This window comes from Strix aluco, chromosome 9, assembly GCF_031877795.1.
Source record: "Strix aluco isolate bStrAlu1 chromosome 9, bStrAlu1.hap1, whole genome shotgun sequence".
NCBI lineage: Eukaryota > Metazoa > Chordata > Aves > Strigiformes > Strigidae > Strix > Strix aluco.
In genome coordinates, this window is record NC_133939.1 from 11,316,661 (window position 1) to 11,342,234 (window position 25,574).

Here is a 25,574-nt window from a genome sequence, read left to right on the forward strand (position 1 = left end):
CCAGCTGGGTTTTGTCACAAACTCTTTGTGTTGCTTGGCCTAACTGCACCACTTGCAACAGCAAGACACCTCTGAGATGTCCAGTGGTACAGCGTGCTGTCAAACTTTGATAAACCATGTTTATCGGGAGAAACTCCAAACACTGTAGACTCCTGCTTTGGCTAACTAAATAATATAAACAACTCCCCTGGTTCACATCTTTGCCAGGTACCTCCTTGGGTGTTAATTCAGTTACAACCAAATTTGAGGCATCAGTGCTAGTGTGGGAAGATCTTTGATAAGACAGAAACTTGGCCTAAGTTTGTAGGGGTTTAGTTCCTATAAAGCTGAAGTCCTGTATTTACAGGAAGGAAATAAAGAGCAGAGATAACAGACAATTAAAGGGACATTAAGTGAGCAGCCACACCTATTTTATTAGATAATTTAATTTTGAGTTGTTAGAACTGTAGCTGTTCACGTAACTACGCTCCCTTGATGCTGCAGGAAAAAATGCTCAAGAGAAAAGCATGAGAATTAATTAGAAATTCATTAGATCTCAAAGTAGTGGCCACAAGCACTAGTGACAAACATCCAGTTTTGGAAGTTGCCTTATAATTAAGCCATTGTAATGATCTGTGCTGGTGCTCCTGAAACCCCCTGCAGAATTAGGGTAATACATTTAAAAGTAGTAAAATCAGTCAGATTTTAAAAAACTGTCCTTACCTCTTAGTGTTGTTAATTCATGAAGCTGACTATGGGGGGACGGGAAAAAAAAAGTTAAACAGAAAAATAGGAGTTGGAAGATTGGGAGATCTTCAAGAACAATTTATTTGATAAACAAGTAGTACTAGTTTCACAACAAAAACTGGGAACAGTTTTTGCTAAAACCCTATCCATATTCAGTGCTGAAGTGAAAGTGGTCAAAAAATGGAAAAGCTACTTGCAGACAAAAATGAGAGGAAAAAATTGCACTGCAGATAATGTGATTAATAACAGTGGCTGAAAATTCATCAAGGAAACCAAATAAATTAGGAAAGATTAATGACTGTCATCAATAAAGATAGCATTAGAAAGATTTTTAAGAATACTAGAAATACTTTCATCTGCTAACAAGACTGGTTGAACTTCTTATGTGAGACAGAAATGTGTAAGTTTTTAATAAATAATTCTTTTCATCTGGGGGAAAAAAGGTATTCTTGAATATAATGAGGTGTCTTCCAGTCCACTGCAAAAATGAAGAATATGTCTGGTTACATCTACCAGGACTAGGATGTTTCCAAGATGCTAGGAGTCTTACACACCAGAATTATGGTGCAATTCTCAAAGTAAATATCCTGCCTGCTGCTGTTAACTTATTTGTAGTATAAGAAAAATGTCAGTGTGGTACCAGTATTCCAAGGTGGATGATCTAGATTGATCCTATGTGAGAAAAAAATTATTTGGGAATTGGCAAATATGAAATTCAAAGAACTTGAATACAGTCAATTACCAGCTGATACGTTTTTATTGAAAACAGATGTTGTCAAACAAATCTGATTATCTACCAAACTTGTAATTTGAAAGACTATAAATACAATTACAAGTATGCAATACCTATAAAGTAGCTATTTTTGAATGCCAATTAAATAGATTAAGAATTGACTGATATCTTCTAGCATGTCACAAATGATATTTGGAGGCTTCATAATAAAATTGGCACATTTCCTTTTAGTTATCTATGAGTAAACACACAGTTATTGACATTCATGAACAATGAATGCTGCCAAGGCTGCCAAGACAGGCAACTGAAAGGCCAGGATTGCCATTAAGAACAATCAAGCTACAGTTCCTTAAAATAAAACAGGAATTAATAATGACAAGTTCAACATGGGTACTAAACATCTGTGTCTCCCAATTTAAACTCATCACCAGATACAGATGCTGGGGTTCAATTCTATACATGTAACTCACAATTTGTCCCAGACTTCCCTCCTCTTGCCTTGTGAATTGAGGTTCAGTCTAAATCCTCTTTTAAAGTTGTTTGTTGTATAATTATTATTATAAAAGCAAATGTTTATTGATGTTCTTAGTTATGGAGATAACTATTACACCTCTAATTTCACAGCTAAATCTTACTAAATGAGAAGCTATTACTGTGATTTACTGTGGAATTAAAATGTTCTACACTTTGCCACACCTTTCATTTAATTAAATAAGGGCAGTAAAAAGAAGGGAAAAGAAGGGAGCGCAATTTCTCCTTTTTTTTTTTTTTAACACAACTGCCAATTACTGAAGGAAGCAAGACTTAGTATGCACTTACTAAGTACACATTTATGTTTGCATTTACTAAGTACACATTTCTGTTGCACGCAAATGGGCTGACTTCCCAGCTTTACTAAGCTGTTGATTACCCTAGAAGAATGAATGGCATGAACATTTACTTAAAAAAAAAAAATTAAAAAGCCAAGAGCTAGCTGAAATTAATAAGAATCAATAACGTACAAAAAAGTAGCTCATGTCACAAGCTCGTGCTAGTCAGTGATTGTTTGTTTCCACATGAATGAATGCTATTTCATCAAATATCAGTTTTGTCATGGAAGGTGGTGGGGCAGACAGTGAAGCAGTGTCAATGCACAGATTTAGTATTAACATTTTCTGTGAACCTGTCAGATTTCTTCATTTTCATAAGATATGGATATTATTTTCCCTTTTCAAACAGTGTGTGCCCACTTAACTTGTATTTGCAAAGTACAGAGAGGTACTGCTAAACCAGGGTTTCTTTCCTTTATTTAAGGACAGTCATTCTAAACGTTACAATGCAAGTGAGGATAATTACACCTTACACTTCACACCACTCCTTTGAAGACTGTGATATAGAATCTACTGCCAGTATTTACTAAGCCCTTTTTTATTCTTTTTAGCCTAAGTAAGACTTTACTATGGACTCAAATCCCATGATTACCTCCTGTGATCATGGTCCTGATTTCTGGAAGAAAAGAGTCATCTCAGATGGTCATCCAGAAGCACAAGATGACCAAAATGTTGCAGAAAACATACCCATTCCTTCAGAGATTAAAACTTGAAAATAGGAGTACCTTCCAATATAAGTATCAGAATGCCTCTAGTTTTCAATTCAAGGGAACTGAAACTGATGAAAGTGAGCTCAAAATTAAACTATTTTTTTAAATCACCTGACAATACATGGCCGAATTTGTTCATTCTTTCTACCCATATTTTTATTGTTTAAAAGGTTTGATTTTATTTTGTTTACCTTCTAATCATACACATCCATACTGATCTTTAGATTTTATTAATACTATGGAACTGGATAAAATTTCAAGAGTTTTACGCAAAATTTTTTATTATGGACCACATACAAATTTGAGGATTGATGCAGTAATTGTGCTCTTTTCAATCTATGTTTATTTAATGGATGCCTGTGCTATAAAACAAAGAAAAAAACAAAATGCTTTTCTAGGTCAGTAATTGTAGGATTCACTAACATATCAAAAAAGTCCATTCTGTGCATTTTAAAACAATGGGTAGCATTTCAGAGTTCAGTCTTTAAAACTTTGTAATTCTGTATATTTAGTGGTAATAAGAGAAAAAATGGTTCCATTAGTAACTTTAACAAACAGAAAAGCATTGAGTGCCAAATGCATGTTCAAATCCTTGAATTCAGTCACTCAAAACCCTCTCTTCCTTAAGGCTGCTCTAAACAGCTCTTCTCCGTTTATTACCTAGCTCAGATTACACCAAAGTGTAGTGCAAAGGCCAGGGGAACATCGCAATTTCACCCGTATTTTCTAGCATCTGTACTTTTTTCACAGGTGTTGCTATAAAGGCAAAAAGGCTCTGACCTTAAGGTCAAATCACAGGGCACTTAGGTGTTGGTAGAACAGAAGGAGCTTCAATAACCATGATTTGCACATATGGACCAAACAGGACTACAGTACAGGCATTTCATTTTTCAAAGTGAATTTGAAAAAGAGGCAAATATGTGCCCAATACATCTCTATCTGTTTTTTGTTGCTCATTTAAAACAACATTTTTTTCCCTGTACTGTTTTCCAGTAATCACTGAAACTATTTTAATCAGTTATACAAGGAATAAATACAACCGGACTAAAACCCTACTTTTACAGTGTTGCTTACTAGTCTCAAGTTTTGCTTAAGATCACATACAGAAAAAGTATCTAGGACCTTTCTAAATTGGAATCATAGGACAAACCCATTTCTCACTGTAAAAATTTTAATTTGGCACAGGCAATAAAAAAGCGTGATCCATAAGGACGCATTAAAAATCCATGCCATGTGTAATATCCCGATTTAAAACCTCTGAACTGTTCTTCTGAATTATTTGTCTCTTAGGATGTTACAGGATATATTTTTTTTTCTAACTCAGCAATTGACCTTACTTCATCATCTGCTGAGATTTTCTCACACGTGCTTAACTGACAGATTGCAAAGCAAGTTAAAAAACTCCCAAACTACAAAACCCCCAAACCAAATATTCCCCCAAACTACTTTGGCTTCCAACCATCTCTGCAGTGAAGGTCTTTTAAATAAGTTGGTGCAGTGACACTGCACTCACTATGGCACTAGAGTATCAGCCATCTCTATTGTTATCAAGGTTAAATTCCAAAGTCAGGAGAACTGCAAGAAATCTACAGTCCATCCCAGGAGAGTTTCTGAATCACTGGTGAAACAGAAAATAGTAGGTACTTTTTCTTGTCTATAGCCAAAAGCCACAAACTGCTTGTAATATACTGCATATGACAAGGCATAATCCATCCTTTACACTAAATATGTTGTGGAGTAATGTCATGGGAATGCAGGGATTTTGAATGGACATTACAAATCCCACAGCATCAGGAATACTAAACAGCACTAGTATCTAGAAATAACTTCTTCACTGGGTTAGGATTAGTTTTTGAGGTCTTTTTTCCAGTTTCTTGAAGCCAGCCATATATCACTGAAATGCTACAGTACAGAATATAAAACACTTGCAAATATTTTCAGTACTAAAGAAAACTCTTGATACGTCTATTCAAAAATGAGCTACGGAAGAGTTTTGAAAAGGAATCTAACTGGTTTGACTTCAATGACAGCTGAGTACCCAACTCCCAGAGGGTCTTCTAATCCTTCTACCGCAGTTCTCTTCCAAATTAGAAGTTTTGCTATTACCTGTTCTGTGCTTGGTAGAATTAGAACAAGAAGTACAATAGTTTAAACATTCCTCTGGTCAACCTGGGAATCCTATTAACAATATTCTAATAAACCCTTTGAAAAGCTGCCTAAATAATACTGAGCAAAATAGTACTTTGTCAAAAAAAAGGACAGGAAGGAAAAAAGCATTGATATGTATGACACAAATGTGCACTGAAGTGCTAGGAGACCCCTTAGTTGAAGTGTTATGTTTGGAATCTTGGCAGTGCACTGCAAAACAGGGAGACATCTAACAATTTTTCATTGAAGTTCTATGAATAGGCAAGCTCGGTCAGGCCGTCAGGGACTCTCTGTCAGTGCCACTTGTTCCACTAAGTGCAGAATGGAGGCACTTCTTCAAGCTGGGTCAGTTTGAGTCAGCATCTCATATCTCTGAACACCAATGCATGACATACAAGTAGAATCACAGCTGCTATCCCTGCAGTCTTGTTTTTCTACACTGTATTTACTACACTGTTATTTTAGGTAGCAGAATAGATTAGTTGCTGATGCTTGCTCTCCTGCATCAACCTACACTCTCTCAGTGAAGTAATGGGGTCAACCTGCTTGCTTTCTCTCTTACATGCATATGCACATACACAGAGGAGATTTTGCACTTAAGGATGTTATTTTTAATTCATGTGCAGCTCACCCTGTATGGAGAAGGAAGAGGGCTGTTACACAACTACTTGTCTAAGCAGCAAGCTCAGTCTCAAAGACAGCAGGTCTTTGAATAAAAGATATATGTATAAAGCATATATCTTCATAAGAATATATAAATAAAAGCTACATATGAATAAAGCTATAAACTAAAAGATCGGATGTAAGAAGTTGTCTTTTCCAGTCACTGTTAGCCATAAAGAATACAGTGGGTATTTGGCATATTCATCAATTCAGTGAATTCCTACCTACCCTTGCAATCAGCAGATCAATTAATTATAAATGGTCCATGAAGCTCAAGGCATATGTGTTCCTATACGTCTCCTTAAAAAGCTGTCAACTTGTAATTTATATAAAACTACTCAGAATAGCTCACAGAAAGACAGCAATCCCATTTTACAATCAGTGAATGCAGTTAATGCCTTTTCATTATCATTTCATCATGCTGCAGTATGATAGCATATATAATAATATTGATCCTTAGTGCCTACTGCTGAGAACAATGAAAAATTCACCTCAGATTGTAGGGCAACATTTCAGCACCAGAACAACCTCTGCTGTACACGGCAGCTCTGTCTTCCTTACCTTCAGTTGCCTTGATTGTGTAGCCATTCTCTTCATTTGGTGGTACTTCAAGAAGCTGCATGACCCTGTCCAGCAAACCATGGATAATCTCAAACCCTGGGCTTTTGTTGTAATAAACTGCACAGAAATGCCTGTAGTTTCTTGCACCTACATCTGAAGAAGGAAACAATTATGTTATCCGGGAAACTTTATCACACTTTCAACCATGCCTTTTGCATCAGTTTTCTTCTGCTGTACTGTGAGACACTTGAGGCTGAAAATAGAAATAAAATGTAAAATAGCTTCTCTGTCACACCTGTCATATAATCTGAGGAAATAATGGGATTTCTTTAACCCACTGGACTCTCACAGTCAGAAATGTAAAGAAAGATTTAAAGTATCCTACCCCTTGGGCAGAAAACAGGGTTGTTACATACAAGTATCTTCTACACAGTGACAGGTACCAAGCATATAGTTAAGTGTTAAAGAAATTAAAAACAGACTAGCCAAAATGCAAATACTCAGTGACAATCAAGAAACTTGAGATGCTGGTGGAAAAGCTAAATATTTATAGAACTCAGCTGCTGAATAACTACCAGTACAAAACAACTAGCCCACAACTTGAAATGAGTAATAACATTAGCATGGTGATCTATGAAAAGATCTAAATTCACACAGGTTTCCAAATCACAACTGATGCTTTTCATGATCATCTTAGATGTTCCCACAACCAAGTGACTATGAAAAACGTGCTACATTGCACAAACTCAAGACTGTGACATGAGTGTTTCCCGCTCTGGACAGTTCTTGAAGTCAAACCCCTGCCTTCTCCCTGCTGTAAGTTTTCTTACATTATTGATTTTATCAAAATATGTTTTTCTTTTTTAAACTTTCAGAATTAGTATGTAGTAGTATGTTGTTATACTACCATTGCAATACACACTCTCTAGGACTACTGTGGCCTACCTTGAAGCTTTACTCATTGTGGGTTTCAACGTTTACACTTTTGGAGAGGAACAATCTAGGAGTTGGGTAACAAGTTTATTGTCACAGGTGCCAGTTAGCAGCAGTGAAATCCAAAATACTGATTAATGTAGTGAACTTATTTATTGCCTTCGTGTCTTTACCTTCTCAAGGTAAAATGCAAGCAGGTATTCAGCAAGGTTGGTGTATACAAGGGCGAAGTTTGCTTAAACCAGGGAAGGATCCTTTATGTGACTGTCCTCTTCTTCTGGACATTCACATGCTTTGAAAGAATCTTAAGTACATTGCATTTCAGTTTGGACCAGACCTGCACTTCTGAAGGAAACCTCCTGATCATTCCCACTTACCGTGCTTCCGTTCACACTGTAAAGCAACCCTGTGGCATATAAACCAGACTCCTTTCAGCTGCAGTCCAGTCATGACAGGTCTTTCAGAAGGGCACCTGAACAGCTTCAGCCACTCAAGGGCATTCAGCACACCTAATCAGACTAGAGCTACTCAAACAGGCAGCTTATACGCATATAGCATGGACAGTGAGTCATCAGCTGACCTCCTTCTTTACTGCACTGCTTCTTAATATTGACATATAGTGCAACAAGTTACAGCCAGATTTTCATGCACAGATTTCTTCCCTTTCTAGAAAGTCCTCTGACTTCTGTAGTCTCCTAGTTGCTCATGTCTAGATGGATGTTCTCATCTTTCTCTTCCACTTAACGGTGATTAGATACAGGGAGGAAATGTATTTACTGAGAACAATTGCATTCCCTTTTAAAAAAAAACCTAACAAAAATCCTTCTGATACTTGTAGTGTTTGAGGGGAAAGAGTGAATAAGAACCTCTTCAGTAGTGAAGGAATGAAGAATGAATGAGTAAAAAGAGTAAGTCTGTCTGGTCTGCAAGTTAAGGTAGGGCAGAACCACAGGGCTTTCGTAATTTTTTCCAGAAATTACCAAAAGAAAGGCACATGAAATCTGGTATGTGCCAGGGTGAATTATGTTCTTTACAGTCAACTTGTGCTCACACTGAGCATGTCAGTACCTCTGCTCATGAAACATCTCAGCTGGACTTGGTACTCCCAGGAAAAAAGGCACTGCACTGCATACCGCTCATAGAAAGTGTGGTTAAAGGTCCCTATACAGGCAGTGACATCATGGGAGTTATAGCTGCACCTATGGTCTGAAGTGTACTTCCACAGAGTTCTGGACATAAGTATCAGAACTGAGCACCTCAGACTTCAAGAGACAGTTCTTTTCTACAGGCATCAGTTGTGTGCTGCTGCATTCAATATAAGAAATAGGGACATCAAAATCATCAGGAGCCAAGCTCAAAACAAGAAAAGGAGTGAGTTCTTCAAGCAGCATAGAGTTAAGTAGGCAAACTTCTTCCCCACAGGATTTTGTGGATGCTAGAAGTTTACATGGCTCTGAGGAGGTAGAGGAGGTTCCTAAGAGATAAATCTATTACTTCTTACTACAGACAAAGAACCATGTTTGAGTTGGGAAGTCCTTGAGCTACTTGTGGCCAAAAAGCAGGGGAGCATTCTGGAAGTATTATATATGCATACCTGCTCTCACGCCCTTCCCCTGACAACCACTTTTAAGTAGTGTTACAGACAGGTTATTGGCCTAAACGAGCCTTTGGACTGACCTGTCAGAGCTGATCTTTGTGCTTGATGTACAGTGAGCTTAAATGTAAGCAGGAACTTTAGCATTCATTGAGTGTTCCCTGAACTGTTAATATCTACCACATAATTTAATTTTAAAATGATCTCTAATTTCTTTACATCTTATTTACTTGCTCTAACTAACCATTTAGTAACAAAAAATCTGTCAAAAACTAAACAGAAAAACATTTACCGAATGACTAGAAATACCCAGATTAAAAAAGCCTGCAAAATGCAGGAGCAAGAGCCTACACAAAAGATGAAAGCACAGCCTTTTTGAGCCAAAAGTCATTCAAAACTTCTAGGGCAGCAACACGGCAACACAGCTGCAAGTTCTCTCATCAGTCACTGAAAGCTGAACTTACTGTGACAGTAAGTCTGCATTTTGTCACTCAGGATCTTTTTCCTGTCATTTTAATAATTTGCAGTGTTAAATAATGCTGGAGAATCCAATCCTGAAGTTAAAATGGCAACACAGAAAAGTAAAGGCTACAGGGAAAATACCAATAAATGCAACATCTGATTTCTGGTCTGAGTATGCTGGCTGTTCAGTCCCATTGTATTTATCTCTGTTTCCCAGCTCTACTAAGACACCAATCGGTAATACAGTCACGATTGGTGGATAATTTATTTTCATGTTGGATTTACTGAGCCACAGAAAAGAAGAAAATGTTTTTCCCTTCCCTAAGACAGCATGTTCTCTGCACTAGACATTCAGTAGAATGATTTCCTTTTTTTCTGTGAGTCGTTATGCTAGCAGAATTTGTGATAACTATCTGAATTTTATTTTCATTATTGTTCAGGTAACTAGTATCTTCAGATCACTATTCTTAACTAAAGCATCAGAAATAAACATAAAGAACAATTTTTATACCTCATGTTTCAACTGTAGAAATCCTTGGTAAATGAAAGGATGCATTTTCAAGCATTCAAAAAAGCAGTGTTACAAAACTTGTGCCTTTACAGAGTTATATTACAACACAAGAAGTTCATTGACTACAGGCAATAGAAAGAAAAAAAAGAAAGTATTAGGAACTGTAGGCAAAAGCTGGTGGATGTTAGAAATGCTTCAGTTTTTTATAACTCACTTAAGAGATCTCTTGTGTCATGCCATGAAACATTTCTATTTTTTAAATGAGCCTGCCAAGTATGTCAACCTAAAATTTTTTTTTTTTTTTCCCTGAGACTTCAAAGCACTTCCTGGGGATGCTGCTGAAAAACAATCCAAAGGATGGGCAGCTGGTTAGAAATATGTGAGCCAAAAGAGTGCAGAGGAAGATAAAGCAGTGTTGTACGCTGCCCTCTTCCAAATTAGAGATGCTTTAGAAAAATGACTTGGTGATCTGAAAGGGAGCACCTGCTCATTTAAACTTGTCTCTCAGCCTCACAAAAATCCCGAACTATTTTCTGCATATAACTAACACTTCCAGACAGTTTGGGAGAACGCTTCAAAATATGGCAGCAGCTGTACCCACAAATGTTGTAAATTGTGCTAAACGTTTGCTACCATAAGCTTGCCAGATTCTCCAAGGTCACTGGTTAGAGGTGATTTTCTAATGGATTCATTTCTTTTGTTGTGGTAAGGGAGAGAAAGGGTATTCTCTGTTAGGACTGGTGATGTAAAGTGATGATTTATACGCTGCACTAGTGTAACTATCCTACCAGAAGTGACTATCTAGTGTTACAAGCTAACCACACAAATGCTGTGTAACATATTCAAAATCAGCACATTTCCTTCTGCCTTGAGAAGAAACATCTCTGCTCGGATTTGGTTTCATTTAGTTGTATTAAATCTGGCACACGTTTTGCTAATTTAGTACATCAAACCTTTCTGCCAGATATGTCTGAAGAGAAAATAATGTTCAGTTCACCTTGGTAAGCATGAGTTCTGTGTAGAAGGTATTTTATTGAAAACCAGTGTGTTTAAAAGAGCTAGGTTCATTCACACATGAATGACTACAAGATGCCATTTCAAATACAGTTAATATCAGTACTCTTTTGACCCATACTTTTTAAATTATTAATTGGAAATTCTGCATGCCAAAATCATGAAATAATAAAATTAAATTAGTCAGTCTGATGACATAAGCGTTCTGCAGGAAATCTCATTCCATATGTGAGAGGACAACCCCACATTTTTCAGTGTTTGCAGAGTTACCAGTTATTTCTTTCCCCCCTCACCTTTCAAACTGTTTATTAGGCAAGTTTAATTGTGGAAGTAAATTTGGGAAAGACGGTAGTTATTCTAAATATGACATTAAAAACAAGTTCAGAAACTGTTCACAGTCTGCAAGTGCTCAACCCGTAAGAGGGCTGCCCAAGAGCATGGGGTACAAAGCTGCTGCCTCAGAAGTTTCATCTGTTGCAACAATTCCTATCAAAATGAAGTACACAATAAAACTGTTTAGCAGCCATCCACAGACATGAAAGCTTTTAAGAGCTACAATTAACACACACAAAATAAAAGTAACAATTTAACTTGCAAATTTTATGAAGCCAGAATAAATGCACTCCTTAGTCCAAGATAAATAGCCCCACTCTTAGTTCTGAAGAATGCTGATGCTATTCTGCCATCTGTACCACATTTTTTGCATTCTAGCTAACTGCATGCCCAACAAGGAATGAGCTGCACCACCAAACCGTCTGTATTTAATAAAAAAAAGTCTACATGGTTTGCTAAAACTGCTTATTTGGCTTGGCAAGGCTTTTGTTTCTTTTTAAAAAAAAAAAAGTAATCTACAAATTAAAATCATCACCAAAGCAATTTACTTGCCATTTTGTTTATGCCTTATATAAACCTTTGTTTTGCAGATCCCAGATACCTTAAACACAACTACTAAAATCTGAAACCAGATAATGAAACAACAGAACCATTTCTGCTGCTGAATTTAAAGTAACGTCAGCCTTTTTCATTGAGAGGCAAACTTCAGAGTTGTAACTCGGTGTACATGTACTTCCTCCCAAAAGTTGTAGCTTATGCACTCCTTTTCCCCTAATATACCGTACAGAAAGAAACGAATCAGTAAATTTTAGACAGATTTTTAACGTTTAAAAATCCATTTTTACAGTTCATTTTACTGTGATACATTTTTCAAGTTAAAAAATTTGAAATTTTGATTTTGTATGGTGAAATTGGTGCAGAGAAGCCCCAAAACAGGAGGGATTTCACTGAAGCTTTTGAAAAGTGAACTAGCTGCTTTGGCTGTTTCACTTAAAACAATTAAGGTTACAGAACAATTCAAAGGCATCCGTGCTTTCTTAGCATAGTTGGATGAAGTGGAAAGATATGGTAAATCTTTTTATAGATGAGAGGGGAAATTTTATACTGTTGAGCTTTTTATTTATTTATACATTTTTATACACAGACTTGCTCCATTCTTTACCCTGTATCTCTGCTACCAATCTAATTCTTCATACTGGTTGTCAGTTTTGCAGAGGGTAATTCTGGAGAACAAATACAAGCAAGCCTGTTTAAAGATGACGGAAAGATGGAAAAGGGATTCTTGTTGAGACACACTGACCCCAGAATTTTCCTCTGAACTACAGCTCTCCAGAATAGAATCTGTCTGCAAATCCAACCTGCTATTCCCAGGCTCGAGACATACTGTTTTTCAGTTGGGCTGTGCATCTTTGAGACTGCAGCAGTTTAAGCAGGCTCTAGTACTGTAATAGCAGCATGCCTTCAATATTTACTACTTTCCCAAGGTCTGTGCCACTTGAGAACGTTACCAGCAGGTAGTTTTTCTCATGAGTTTCATCCCTGATAAGAATACAAAGGAGCACTAGATTAAGAGCAAGTAAAATGGGTGTATCAACATAAGCAATTTAGAGCAGGTTCTTTTTCAGTGCAAAATTGTCTTACATTTGTCATTGGTCTTGCAGTATTCTTGACAGATTTTAAGTGATATTTGGATGCCTAAAAATATTTGCAAGATATCTACTGGCACTTTTGAGAGAGCATTTAAAATGGAACTGTATCTCTAGCCACTCTAAAATCTAGCCCATTATGCCAATCTCTTAACTCTCGCGCTGTGCACATAAATAAAAAACCCCAATGTGGTATGTAATGACTATTACATTTTTAAAGAAACAAACATTTATTTACTACTACCATATGGTATGTAAATGTATTTCCATTATCAAAGATTTTGAGGAACCTTCTCTTACCTGTATTAGGATCTTTGACTACAATGTCAGAAATCTCAAAGAGTTTGAGAGGCAAGGGCATCTTTCGGTTAGCAGCAATAGTTTTCAGCAGCCCTGGAAGGAGGGTTGTACGTGCCACCTGCAGGACAAACATGGATGCTGCAAGTGAAATACCTTCCAAAATAGCTAATGTTAGTCTTCTTAATTTTTTGTTTTTCTCATTTGTAACAAACGTTTAAAAGTAGTCGGGTACAAATACTGCACTTATCTCTTACGTTTAAGCATCTTTGGTTTAGAATTATTAAACTTGAAAATGTACATTCTCTGAATGTTCTTTATACTGCATTTTCTGAAAGACCGTATATGTGAGCTTAAGAATAGGTATCATTTCACAGATGCTTGATCTGCAGCTCAGGGTAGAAAAACAAATAATATAGAACGAAGTGCAAAAAAAATCCCATAAATTTAATCTCCCTTATTCAAAAGGTAAATACTAAGTGTTATTTTGGAAATACTAAATGCTATCTGAAATATTATCTTGATACCTCCTGATATTAATCAGTGATACAGGCAGAACCTAAGTAACAGAAACAGATATATTCTGACTGCAGTTGTGGACAAGCTGAAATACATACAAAACGTATGCAAAGAACCAAGCAACCAAGCAAGAGGCAATCATATTACTGTTCTTGCAAATACATGCACACATATTTCTGGTGTTCTCCATTCAAATACTTCCTTAGAAGTGCACCATTTTATTTTTTTTTTCAAACTGGAAAAGTCTAATTCAGTAAATCTAATGGAAAAGGGATGGAAGTGACTGTCTGCTGCTTGACTTCAGGTTAAAAGTTACAATGTGCTCAGCCACAATTTACTTCTTATCATTGGTCATGCAGCATTTCTGTCTATTTATCTTACTTTTCTTAACCAATTAAGAGTTCCAGCTGCAAACTGAGATGGAAGAGAGCATCACCCTGCCCTTGTCTTGCTGGCAGAGGATAGGGGATGGGGGAGAAGTCATCCTGAGAATCCCATCACAGTTAACATCTAAAGCTGAAAGTTTGTAGTGCATCACAAAAAGTAATCCTTCCCAATTTTCAGGGATGCCTACAGATTTTAAAAGATTGAGGCTATTTTTGCCGTAAGAAATATTCAAATATTCAGACAGTAACATAACTGCTTAGCAGCACTGCTTCTGCAAAGGCCTGCAGTCTTTGAAGAACAGGAATCTGAAATTGTACCTGGCTAGAGGGGCTGCCACTTTTTCTCTTTTTGCTCACACTCAGTATTGTTTGTTTGTGGTACATTCTATATTGCCCAGTTGTAATTACCATTCCAAATGATGTATATGAACAGGTGAATAATCATGACTGCTTATTTGTGGTACCAAATAGAAAATACATGAAGGTACCCAAAAATTCTGTTCCTGAATCTCAGAGCAGCAGGAGACTGTTTTTTGTATTAGAGATAAGATCTAGAAACGTATTTTAGACACTCAGAGAAATCAGACTTACTGAAGAAGATCCTGAGTAGAGAACATAAATCACAAAACATTAATACCCACAGACTGCTGAAGCTTTCTAACCCTTTCTACGGAGTGTTTACCTTTGTATTTCTTAGGTTCAAAACAAAAAAACCCTCTAAATTTACCTTTGCTGTAAACTAAAGAAAGCATATTTTTTAAAAAAAACACTCTCCAAAAGAAATATAAAAACCATGGGTACACTTTTAGGTATTTTCAGAATTGTTGAGAATATTGTATTTGAGCTCTCATTCTCTGTTCTAGCAAAGATCAAATGATCTAGAAATGGCCATTAAAATACTTAAAAGAGCAATACAAGATTTAAAAAAAGAGCAATAATGGTTAATAATTTTTAAAAAAACATTTCCTATGCAGAGTTCAGGAAGTTTAGAGATTGGCAAGTCTAGTAGTTCCATTTATATTGAATGGCTTTTCCAAATGCAGGAGTTGATCAATCATCTGGGATTTTCAGCTCAATTTTGCCACATGCTCTCATACAGAGCATGGTATTTTACATTATTGAAAAGCTAACACTATTTCACATGAAATAAGGTATTTCTCAGTGAAAGAGTAACAGAAAACGACTGCTAGCAAGTTTAGTACATAACTATGCACATCCTCTTTAATGCAGGAAAAGTAGCTCTATAGTTTATAAATTTTACTTCCTGTTGGTTCCTTTCTTTTCTCTTTAAGTACAGAATTTGTGACAATGTTGTGAATTATCTCACCTGAAATTCTGCTGTTTTGGGGTTTGCTATGCGCACTGCTTTTGTTGCAGAGATATCCATGCCCAGTTTATCTGCAATGTCTTCTTGAGAACACTGAGAGGAAGAGAAAAAAACCCACCAAGGTCAAGTAGTTAGAATAGACAGTAAGCCAATGTTGAAATTGGATATCAAGAATCAACAATGTAATTGTAGCACTTGCTCCAAGGCCCTATAATATATGCTCTCATGTGCAACACCCACTCATAACAAAAATTAAGCCCCAGTCTTAAGGCTAGGCAAACTGGTTTATCTACAAATGTTAATTACAAACCAAATAAAGCTAGTTTTTTTTTTAAAAAAGGCAAGTGTTTATTGAGGCTTCTTTCAAGGATTGCTGTCATCTGTTTTAAAAACAGCAGCTCAGATTCTGCCCCCTGACTTGCAGTGGGTAAAGTATTTTATTCTGAAAATAGCACTTGTAAAGTGAATGGTACCCAAGTTTTCTCACAAAGAAAACAATCCCTTGGGGCTACTTATAGAAAGTAAAGTACTGTCTGTGAAAAACAGGTCATATGGCCAAGCCTCCAATTTTCATAGCTGCATAGGAATTCTCATAGCTCATCATTGTTTTAATGTTTTTGAGTTGGAGTATTTTTAAAGCCCTTATTCCTGAAGTGTGTTTTTAAGCTGGTCAGCAAAGAAATACACGTGCACTTTGTAAGGCTCAGACAATGTCTGTGCACATACAGCAACAGATGCTACTGATAAGATCCACACTCAGATTTCCAGAATTTATAGCTTTATTAATGTATTAAAGAAACCAATAGCAGACTAGGCATGTAATTGGGAATTTGCTAGTATACTGCAGTCTCCCAGAAGTGTTCCCTTTACACTGGCAGCACTCCGAAAAGTGTGTTGATAGACCAAATGTGAGGAAAATGAGCAGATGATATCATCTGAAAAAATGGATTATTGCCTACAAAAAAATAAAATATTAAATGAATGCTGACCTTAGGAGGAGAAAACTGTTAAACAGTTTTCAGATGTGTATCTAAACTATGGTATGTTACTTCAATTTAACTAAATGCATTTTGGCTCAGTTGGAGCTCCTCAGAGAAAGCAATGTTATTGTGTACGAGTATAATTTGGGGCTCAAACCAAGAAACAGACTATGCACAAATACATAAGCAGTGTTTGTCATGTAACACTGGGCTACAGAATGTTGTAGCACAAATGATATTTGTCATAGTCATAGGCCTCACATTGGTGTTTTAACAAAGTGTTGGTGATATATCAGACTGTGGGTTTCACCATGCCACAGCAGAAATACAAATATGTAATGTGATAACATGATATACTGCATGATCTTACAAAATTCTGCTGTTGCAGTTCATAGAGGTCCTCAGCTGTAGTGATGTAATATACTAGATGGTTTTGAGCATATTACCTATTCAGTGCTGAAAAAATGGAATTATATTTATTAATGGATAAGGAAAATCTATAAAAGCTTGATCATGTTATACATATTATACCCCAGCATGATACTTAAATGAGTTAGTAACAGAATATTAAAACTGTAATATATTTGTCAGACTATAGAATTAGTCCAAATTTTGCTTTTGAAAATCCATGAAATCTGAAGGTGTTAACATTTTGTTCAATCCATTCGGATTGCCAACTTTGGCTGCAATACCTGAATTTTTCAAATGCATGTGAGTGTTTTAGGAGTCTGCATCACGGTATTTTAAAAATCTTTGAGTAAGTTATCAAAAAATAATCTGTGATCAGATAACTATCTCTTAAAAGGCTGTGTACTTTCAGGGATGTATACTTCTGGCCATCTAGTTTTAAGTTTGGGAAAAGGTTGAGAAATTCCAGTTTTTAATAGAATACGTGATGGTAGCTCCCCCTATGCTAAAATGCCTACAAACTTCACTTTAAGGCAACGGCTTTGAGCAGATCTTGCAACAGAAAGGCTTTTCTAAAAGGTATAGTGCATTTTCAATAGCTGACTATGCCAATCTCCACATACAGACAGTTAGCATATACATTTGGAGGGCATGGGGGTATATTTAACTTTTTTTTTTAATAGTAGATCAGGTTCTCTGATCCAGCTCACAGCTATGGCAAAGGGGTATGAACAAGTGGCCATGACAAAGATGGTATTTCCTACCGAACATTTTATTTCAACAAAACAATCCTGATGCAAAATTTCAGTATTAGAAATTATGCCAGCTGTTAGTACTGGAGTGGCACATGCTGCTGCAACATCCTACTTCTTGGTAAAAGACTATTGGCATGGCTGTAACAAATAATGTGACTAACACCTGCAACCAGTGGTAACAACAATTACTGTATTTTTATTTGTTCTTCCATGCAAAAAAAACCCCACCTGTGGTGAAATTTACAGAGAACTTGTGTTCCCTTAGTGTGTATTATAACTTTTTTACAGGTATTCTTAAAATAAATTATTTGCTGACTGAATAACTACATATCAGCTTGGTATCTAGTGCAAGGAATCATGGGCAAGTGACAACAGTAAAAAGAGACAATTAGAAACAGGGTAATCTCTAAACTGTAGTAAGTTTAGAGATTAGTACAGAAAGTACTAAATTTTAACGTTTGTTTTCAAGATTATCAAACTATGATGAATTTCACATCATCTGGTGATCAAAGTCTTGAGAGAGACTTGCTGTCTTACAATTTCATCCTATCAAGTTAAACTAAAACCAGTACTTCAGCAGCTATTTTTGCCTCTATACTTAGAACTACATGCCACATTAACTCATTCAATCTCTCTGACCTACAAACTCACAAAATACTGTAATTCCAAAGCACTAGCAAACAATCCCCTGCCAAAACAGTAACAGATAATACTGGTACATTTATACAACAACATATCCTCAGACCATCCTCTGCAGTTTTGGCTGCATCACTGTTCCAACATGCAAGTAAGAAAAATATGCAATCAGTATAATATACCAGGGCAAAAGTGAGCGCTTCAGTGAATCCAGCAGCTGCCAAGTCCAGTCTCAGAAGTTCTGTGAGCTTATTGAGGGGGAGCTAAAATGAAACAAAAAAGTTTTCAACTTCCATCTAAAAACATTTTTGTATTCTTTCCTGAGGTGATTCTGCCTGTTACATTACGGTGAATTCACTAGGGAAGTACTATGCTTGTGCGCTTAAAATTTTTGAAAGCGTCAGCCAGCTGCCTTCAGGCTTGCCTGAGGAAATGAATCTCTCAATTAGAGATTTAATATGGGCTCACTACTTAAACCCCGTCTTTTTTCAAGTACCAGCAACCACTGGTCTTGGACTTATTCAAATCAGTGGGGCATCTGTTTTGTATCCTATCCATGGTAAATACTTCTCAAGGCAAAGCATGTCAAAATATTTAATTCCTAGGTTCTGTTTTCCCCAAAGCCCTTCTGGCATGCACTAGTCATTTACTGACAACAGAGCATTTACTTGAAGGAGCAATCTTACTTGATTAGCTATGGTGTACGTTTTCGGAATAGTCATCTGAATGTTGTTATAACCATAAGCTATTGCTGCATCTTCTACAATATCACATGCATGGATAATGTCCGCTCTGGTAGGAGGGATTTCAATCTCTATATTGTTCCCATTCCCTATGACGTGTGACTTCAAACACATCCTAGTCAGCAGCTTTGCAAGGCTTGATGGAGTTTCACTGAAACAAAACAAGAGAGTAGTAATTTATGGATCTTGCACTATATCAACTGGCTTTTTAAAGTAATCAATGTTCCTGTTGCACTGCCTTATATCCTGAAGAATCTTTATGGACTGTACATAGACTTAGTATTCTATCAGAACCAGCTCAGATTATGACTCTTGACACAATCATTTTTCTTTACTTCATAACAGTTCTGTGAGGCCACAAAGAGTCACTCACTTTCCTTCAAAACAGGGGAAGAAGTCTTACAGAGTTGATCTAATTACCCAAGATAACCCCTGCACTTGTGATAAATTAAAAAGCAAATAAATCACATAGTGTAAACATTTTAAAAACAATGCAATAATCAATGTTTTCTAGTACCTTTTTCACAATTAATGTTTATGAGTAAAAATGAAGTTTTCATTTGCAGTAACACACCTGATTCCTATTTTCTTGTTAATGAGTTCAGGTTTCACCTTCTCTTTTCGGTAAGCCAGTTCCTAAAAAGAAAGAGAAAGCTTTTCAGCATACACAGTGCCTGCCATTTCTACCTAAGACGATTCAATTTTGACATCTTAGTAATCTAGCTTCTTCTAATTACGATACTAAATGATAGAAGGCAAGTGTGGAATATAGGCTAAACTTAGTATTTTAAGATAACAGGATTCTTGAAAACATATTGTAGTACGTGATGTAAAAGCTGTTCTCGGTTAAGCTACAAGGTTGAATGCAGCGTGAAATCCCTGTTATTGAAACTTCCGATAATTTCTGATATATGCAAGTAACAGAGGTTCTGAAAGGTTTTAGTCACCAGTTCATCCTAAGTCAAAGCCCTAAAGCAGTGAATGGTCATGCATGAGATCTCATGGTCTAGTACAGATCAAATGACTTTGAGGAGGAAAAGGAAAGAAAACTTTCTATTTCCGTATTGGCACAGAAATCTCTAGTGGTATTTTACTTAGAAAGTTTGCAGCATATTTGAGAAAGTTATTTTGTATGTATTTACTTTGGTGTTTCTAAACTTCTAGATATACAAATCCTTAAAAACCTTAGCATCTAAAACTTTGGGTATTTTTTTCTCTATTTTATCTAGGGAAGCTTCTTCAGTTATTGCAGAGATTTCTGTTTTGTTGGATATCTCTTCAGGATTCTAGGTCTCTGTTGATTAAAACTGACATTGCTAAAAGTTAAAACACCACTAGAAAAACTCTCAGTAAAAATAAGTTTCTTTCCCTCTAAACAGTTTGTACTTGCTTGATACATCTGATTTTATGAACTCAACCAGATCTCTGTCTTCAGTTACTTTCAGGAAACAGGAGGAATTGCTTTCTTTATACTTATTAAGAGAACAAAAAAGTAAGACTCCATTACTGCAAAGAGGTCTGTCTGGGACTCTGAACACAGGCAAACCTGCACTTGATGTCAACATCCTGCTTTATAGACCTCTATATAGTTGGAGTCCATAAAGTGAAAGACTGAAAAAGCCAGTGTTACAAGGTTATTTTAACTGAAGGGCATTAAAGCTTCCAGATCTGATAAATAAGTTATGCTGAGGCTGATTTCTGTTGTCCACTGGCTTAAGGCTGAAGGACCTCTTCCTGCATTCATTTTACCTGATTTGGAACACGTAGGTTTTAAAGGCTTTAGACACAGATTATGACCTTTGATTGCAATCTTTACTTGTTCCTAAAAAAGTTTGTATCACATGAACTTCAAACCACAATAGTGGTTACCACTCGTAACTTTAAACCCTACCCTTCTTTTTGGAGTATCAGGCATGTCAGTGAGACTGTATTTTTAGCCTTATCATAAATTAGCAGAGCTTCAGAATGAGTTTCCTAGATAAGGGAAAGCTGGATTTATTTTTCATGGGGCTAGAGAAGGCCCTGACTCACTAATACATAGATAATGCCAAGCTAAGCTTTTACACTACAGGTCAGAACCTTCTGCCTCTGCAGAAAAAGAGACAATGTCATTCTTACCAGATTTTGTGTAAATAAAATCCTCTCCCCAAGGACACCAAGATATTATATCACTATGCTTACCGGATAGATGTGGGTCTTCCCATTAGGATAAACCACTTCTGTTGCTTCAACACTGAGACAGAAAAATAAAAGTAAAAATGTGTTTAACACATGGCCCAAATGTAGTATCTCTCTGACTGGAGATTTATACTCACCTGAATGGCTTCTCACAATACTCACTAAACATCGTGACTATAATATCAAGAACAATTTTTGCCTACAAAATAAAGATAATAATCACATTGAAATCCGTCATCTACTTGTGCTGAAGTAGACAAAATATCATAACAAAAAATAGGGGAAAAAAATCTTGTCTTACACTCTCTTCATTATTCTATTTAATAACTTAAGAACCAAATCCTAGCAGTCTAGAATACTAGATGGAATTTTAAAAAAAGCTGCTGCAAAGACTTCTATGCAAAAACTTGAAATATTTGGTTTTCACGGTTCTAAACCATGTATATTTTTGCTAAACTCTGTTCTGAAGATACACACAGTCTTTATTCCCAGTTGGAACAGGGTCTTCCCAACCTTTAGTCTAATTAGTTGTTTCACTGAAGTTCCAAGTGAGAATGTAGGGACTGGAGGACTTTGCATTGTTTAGAAATATATTATCAAATAACCTCATCTGCAAAATCTTTTGTTTTATAACAAAACATAATCATGAGATTCAGATCAACTTCTCAATCTACAAGGGATTTTTTTATGACTCACAGTATAGTTTCCTTCATGTAAACAGAACAGCACTATTTTTATTTTTACTATCAAGGCAAACAGTAGCAAGAAGGTTATTAGGTTGCTTAGAAGCTGCTCCCCAATGTGCAAATTTATTTGTGTTGTTAACATACTGTGTAGTAGGATAAGTTTAAAGTGGTGTTACTCTTAAGTGTCAAAATACGCACTTTAGGGAAACTATCAATGAATGCACAACCTATATTCAAGAACAGGCAATTATAACTGCTAGGCTTTCACGCTTCAGCTTTGAGTTACAGAATTTGCATATGGAAAGATTTCAATTTGACAATTATTTGCACAGCATCCCTGCTTGAAACAGATAACTAAGAAGAAAAAGTGTCGGCTTCCTTCCTTCAGCCTAAATTTTAAGTAGGAGACAAAATGATTCTTTACAAAGAGTATTCCAGCAAAGTAGGCAGTCTTAGTGATTCTGCTCTTTTCGAAGCCTTTCAGATTTAGAAAAAGTGTTCAAGCCCACCCAATTTACTTAAATTACTTTCTTGTACAAACTGAACACTTAGTGTCAATGTAACGGCACAGTAAAAACAAAATCCAACGAAAGCACAACACTGACTATGGATAAGCCTAAAACTGGGTTGAAGGAATTCCGCAGAGTCTCACAACCTATCCTGCCCTTTTGAAATGGGAGGTCTGCTCCATAAAGTAAATGCCTGGCTATTGTAGGTCTTTGTATTGGAGTTCTATGACCCAAAGTGAAAACAATGATATTGCAGCATATCAAAAGCAGGGAAGATTAATTTACCTTTGTAATATCTGTGCCTGTACATTCAATAAACACATTTCTGGTGTTTACGTTTATTTTCGTATGATCTCCTAAAACATGTAAAGACAAAAAGATAATTAAGAAATGTTATTAGTTTTCTTGCAATGACAGTGATACTGACTTCTTTTGTGATTCAGAAAGATCATTGTCATCTTCCACAGCTTAAAAAGCCATGATGTCTACTGTACCAACGTTCACAATTCTTACCAGAATAGCATCTCCTTTTATTTTTAAATTTATAAATCAAAAAGAGGAAAAAGACAGACCAGATTTACTGATGGGGTTATGCTTTCCCTTGAAAGACACACAAATCTACCGCTATCTCGGTAACCAGTTGAAGAAACAAACTAACAGAATAGTGGCCATCTGCTGGTTGCAAACTGGTTCTGCACCTCCACAGCATCTCATCTGTCCTGGCTTTAGTAACACATTTGCATTTCATGTGTGACATGCACAAGAAAGCAGCCTTATCAGGAATGTATGAAAAGTTTTTTTAAAAGTGGTTTAGATTGGTGAATATCCATAGCTACTTCTGTGAATAACCAATATCTCTTGACACTGCCTGCTAACATACTATGGGTTTGTCTACGTTAGTGATTCAGGTCCTAGCAGGGGTTACTTTCAGGCATGAATTTGCTTTGTGTCTGTGCTGGGAGACATGAGGTGTGTACTGAAGCACATCACCGATGCACTCAAAACTGCTTCTCATCTGGAAGAAGCAAAATAGAACATACACTTAGGGGCATCACCTAAAGTGTTTCTCTTGCAAATTGGATGCAGTGTCCCCCAGTAGTTGGTTCCCTACAAAAGTGGGGTTCTGTTTGTAAGTCACAAGCAATCGAGAGCAGCTGTGCAGAAATCTGCCTCGTACTGCCTGTTAGGTATAGATGTGCAGTGCAGACCCTGAATGAATTTCATTGCTGGTCACCACGCAGCATGGACATACGCAGTCCTAGAATTGTATGGGATTGTGCCAAATCCAGCCTCTTTGTCCTTCTTGCCTTTCACTGCACTGCTCACTAATGCAGATGCACCCCACGGGAGGCAAAGGGAAGCACAGGCTTGGGTACCCATGGGCATTCTCGCTTCCTCTGTTTGACCCTGAGCAAGTCATTCAGCTTCTGTGTTTTAGTTTCCTACTGGAGAAACTAGGTCACAGCTAGACTGAAAGTTAGGTGCACTGGAGATCTTAAGACTGAGGGATCTTCTATTCCCTTCCCTTTGATGGTGTGCTGTACCTCTTTGCAGATGGAATGTATTCAGCATTTCTGGACTCACTTCAAAGCAAATATAACCTTTCACTTAAGTGCTTGTAGATAATCCAAAAAACTAATACAGATGTTTACATTTCATTATCTGTTTAAAAAGTACCTTTAACCTGGAAGCTTCTCTCAAATACTGTTCTTTAAAATAGAGACAGGTATTAAATTTAGCTCAACCTTTCTAACTGATAAAATGTAAACAATATGCAGTGATTATACATGGAACACTCCAAAGTTGGCATGAGCCTAACAAGGATCAGACACAGTGGTTGACACCACCTTCAATTCAGAACAGTTGCTCTTACCAGTCCCTGCCACAGAGTTTGAGCTGCCTTTTAAGAAGATTTGGGTTAGCTGTTTAAGATATGGATACGGTCAATTAGGAAAAATACATTCAAAGAGATTATCACTGCAGATTTTATCAGTCAGGGTAGGGGAAGTTACTGATTCTTCACCTAAATATACAGGTATACTGAAAAATCTTTGTTAAAGGAGTAATTCTTGCCACATCATTAACTGGCTTCAGTAAACATGGTTCTCAAAAATCACCCATAGTTTCTTTTGTATTCAGAGGAAACCCATGTTTAGAAACAATACAAAAAAGTCTAGACCGATTTATTCTTTTAAAGCCATTAAAGTCTTCTGGAATCCTTGTGTGATAGCAAAAGGATCCACAAGAACTTGTTTACACTGTTGATAAATACACTGGGCTTAAGACCTAGCTGAAAAGTTCCCTACTGTGACCACATAAAATAGAGTACAAAGCAGACTGTTAGTTACCAGTTTACAAAATAATTTCTTACACACTTCTTTTAGCTAAATGTCTGATGAAAAATATTTACATATGCAAACAAAATGCTTTCCTAACAAAGGTTCTTGTCACAAGGAACCTTTCTTGAGTTCTAGAAGGGTATGAGAAACTAAATGCAGAGGTTTGCAGTGGGACTTTTATATCCTCTTGATGACAATGAGAAAAGAAGAACACTAGGAGCCTAGGGAGGGAGCAAAAAATTTTGGATGCATTTAAACTGAAAGAAGGAAAGAAGACTATACGAAATTATAAGTGAAACAATTTTCAGAATAATCCTTATTACACAACAATGTTTCTATTAGACACTCTGACACCCGCACAAAATAGCAGCGGCAGTATAAACTAGTCATAAGTGATCTTACCATTGATGATTGGTGGCATGGACAGAACAACACCATTGCTGTCATAAATGACAGGATAAAGTGGCTTGTTTTCAATTAGGTGTAAATAGTGCCGAAGGTGGCTGTCAGTCTGGAGAAACAAAACACAACCTAAATTTCACATTAGCTCACTTGTGAAATTCCACAGTGCTACAATCCTTTGCTGAGAGATTAACAGGAGTTTTGAAAGAGAGGAGGTACTTCACTATCAAAAGCTTTTGCTCTCTGAAGCAGGAGAACTTTGAAATGAGAAAACTGGAGTTTTGGTTTTCTTCAGAAGTGTTAAAAATTATTTCTTTTAAGGATTCTCTCAAAGATGCATAGGCCATGCTGTCCAAACAATGCCCTTGTTCAGCAGAACAGACCTTTCATTGCCAAACCCATGGGCACACATCCTTCAATGGGCACACAACTTTCCTTAGAAGTGATAAAAATTAGCACTAGAATACTTCTAATTATAAATTGCTGAATACTGACACGTTTAATTT

The 25,574-nt window shown here is 36.6% G+C and overlaps 1 protein-coding gene across 1 annotated transcript in view; it reads right to left on the bottom strand.

Moving 5' to 3' along the window:
• The window catches only part of FARSB (phenylalanyl-tRNA synthetase subunit beta), a 41,103-nt gene that overhangs the window by 10,229 nt on the left and 5,300 nt on the right, over positions 1 to 25,574 (bottom strand). The window contains exons 7-16 of the mRNA XM_074833687.1: positions 25,069 to 25,177; positions 22,613 to 22,683; positions 21,270 to 21,331; positions 21,136 to 21,187; positions 19,529 to 19,590; positions 18,898 to 19,105; positions 18,394 to 18,474; positions 15,433 to 15,525; positions 13,204 to 13,321; positions 6,411 to 6,563 (exon numbers count right to left, since the gene is read on the bottom strand). Coding sequence (XP_074689788.1) covers positions 6,411 to 6,563; positions 13,204 to 13,321; positions 15,433 to 15,525; positions 18,394 to 18,474; positions 18,898 to 19,105; positions 19,529 to 19,590; positions 21,136 to 21,187; positions 21,270 to 21,331; positions 22,613 to 22,683; positions 25,069 to 25,177 — 1,009 coding nt within the window. The remainder of the gene's footprint in view (positions 1 to 6,410; positions 6,564 to 13,203; positions 13,322 to 15,432; positions 15,526 to 18,393; positions 18,475 to 18,897; positions 19,106 to 19,528; positions 19,591 to 21,135; positions 21,188 to 21,269; positions 21,332 to 22,612; positions 22,684 to 25,068; positions 25,178 to 25,574) is intronic.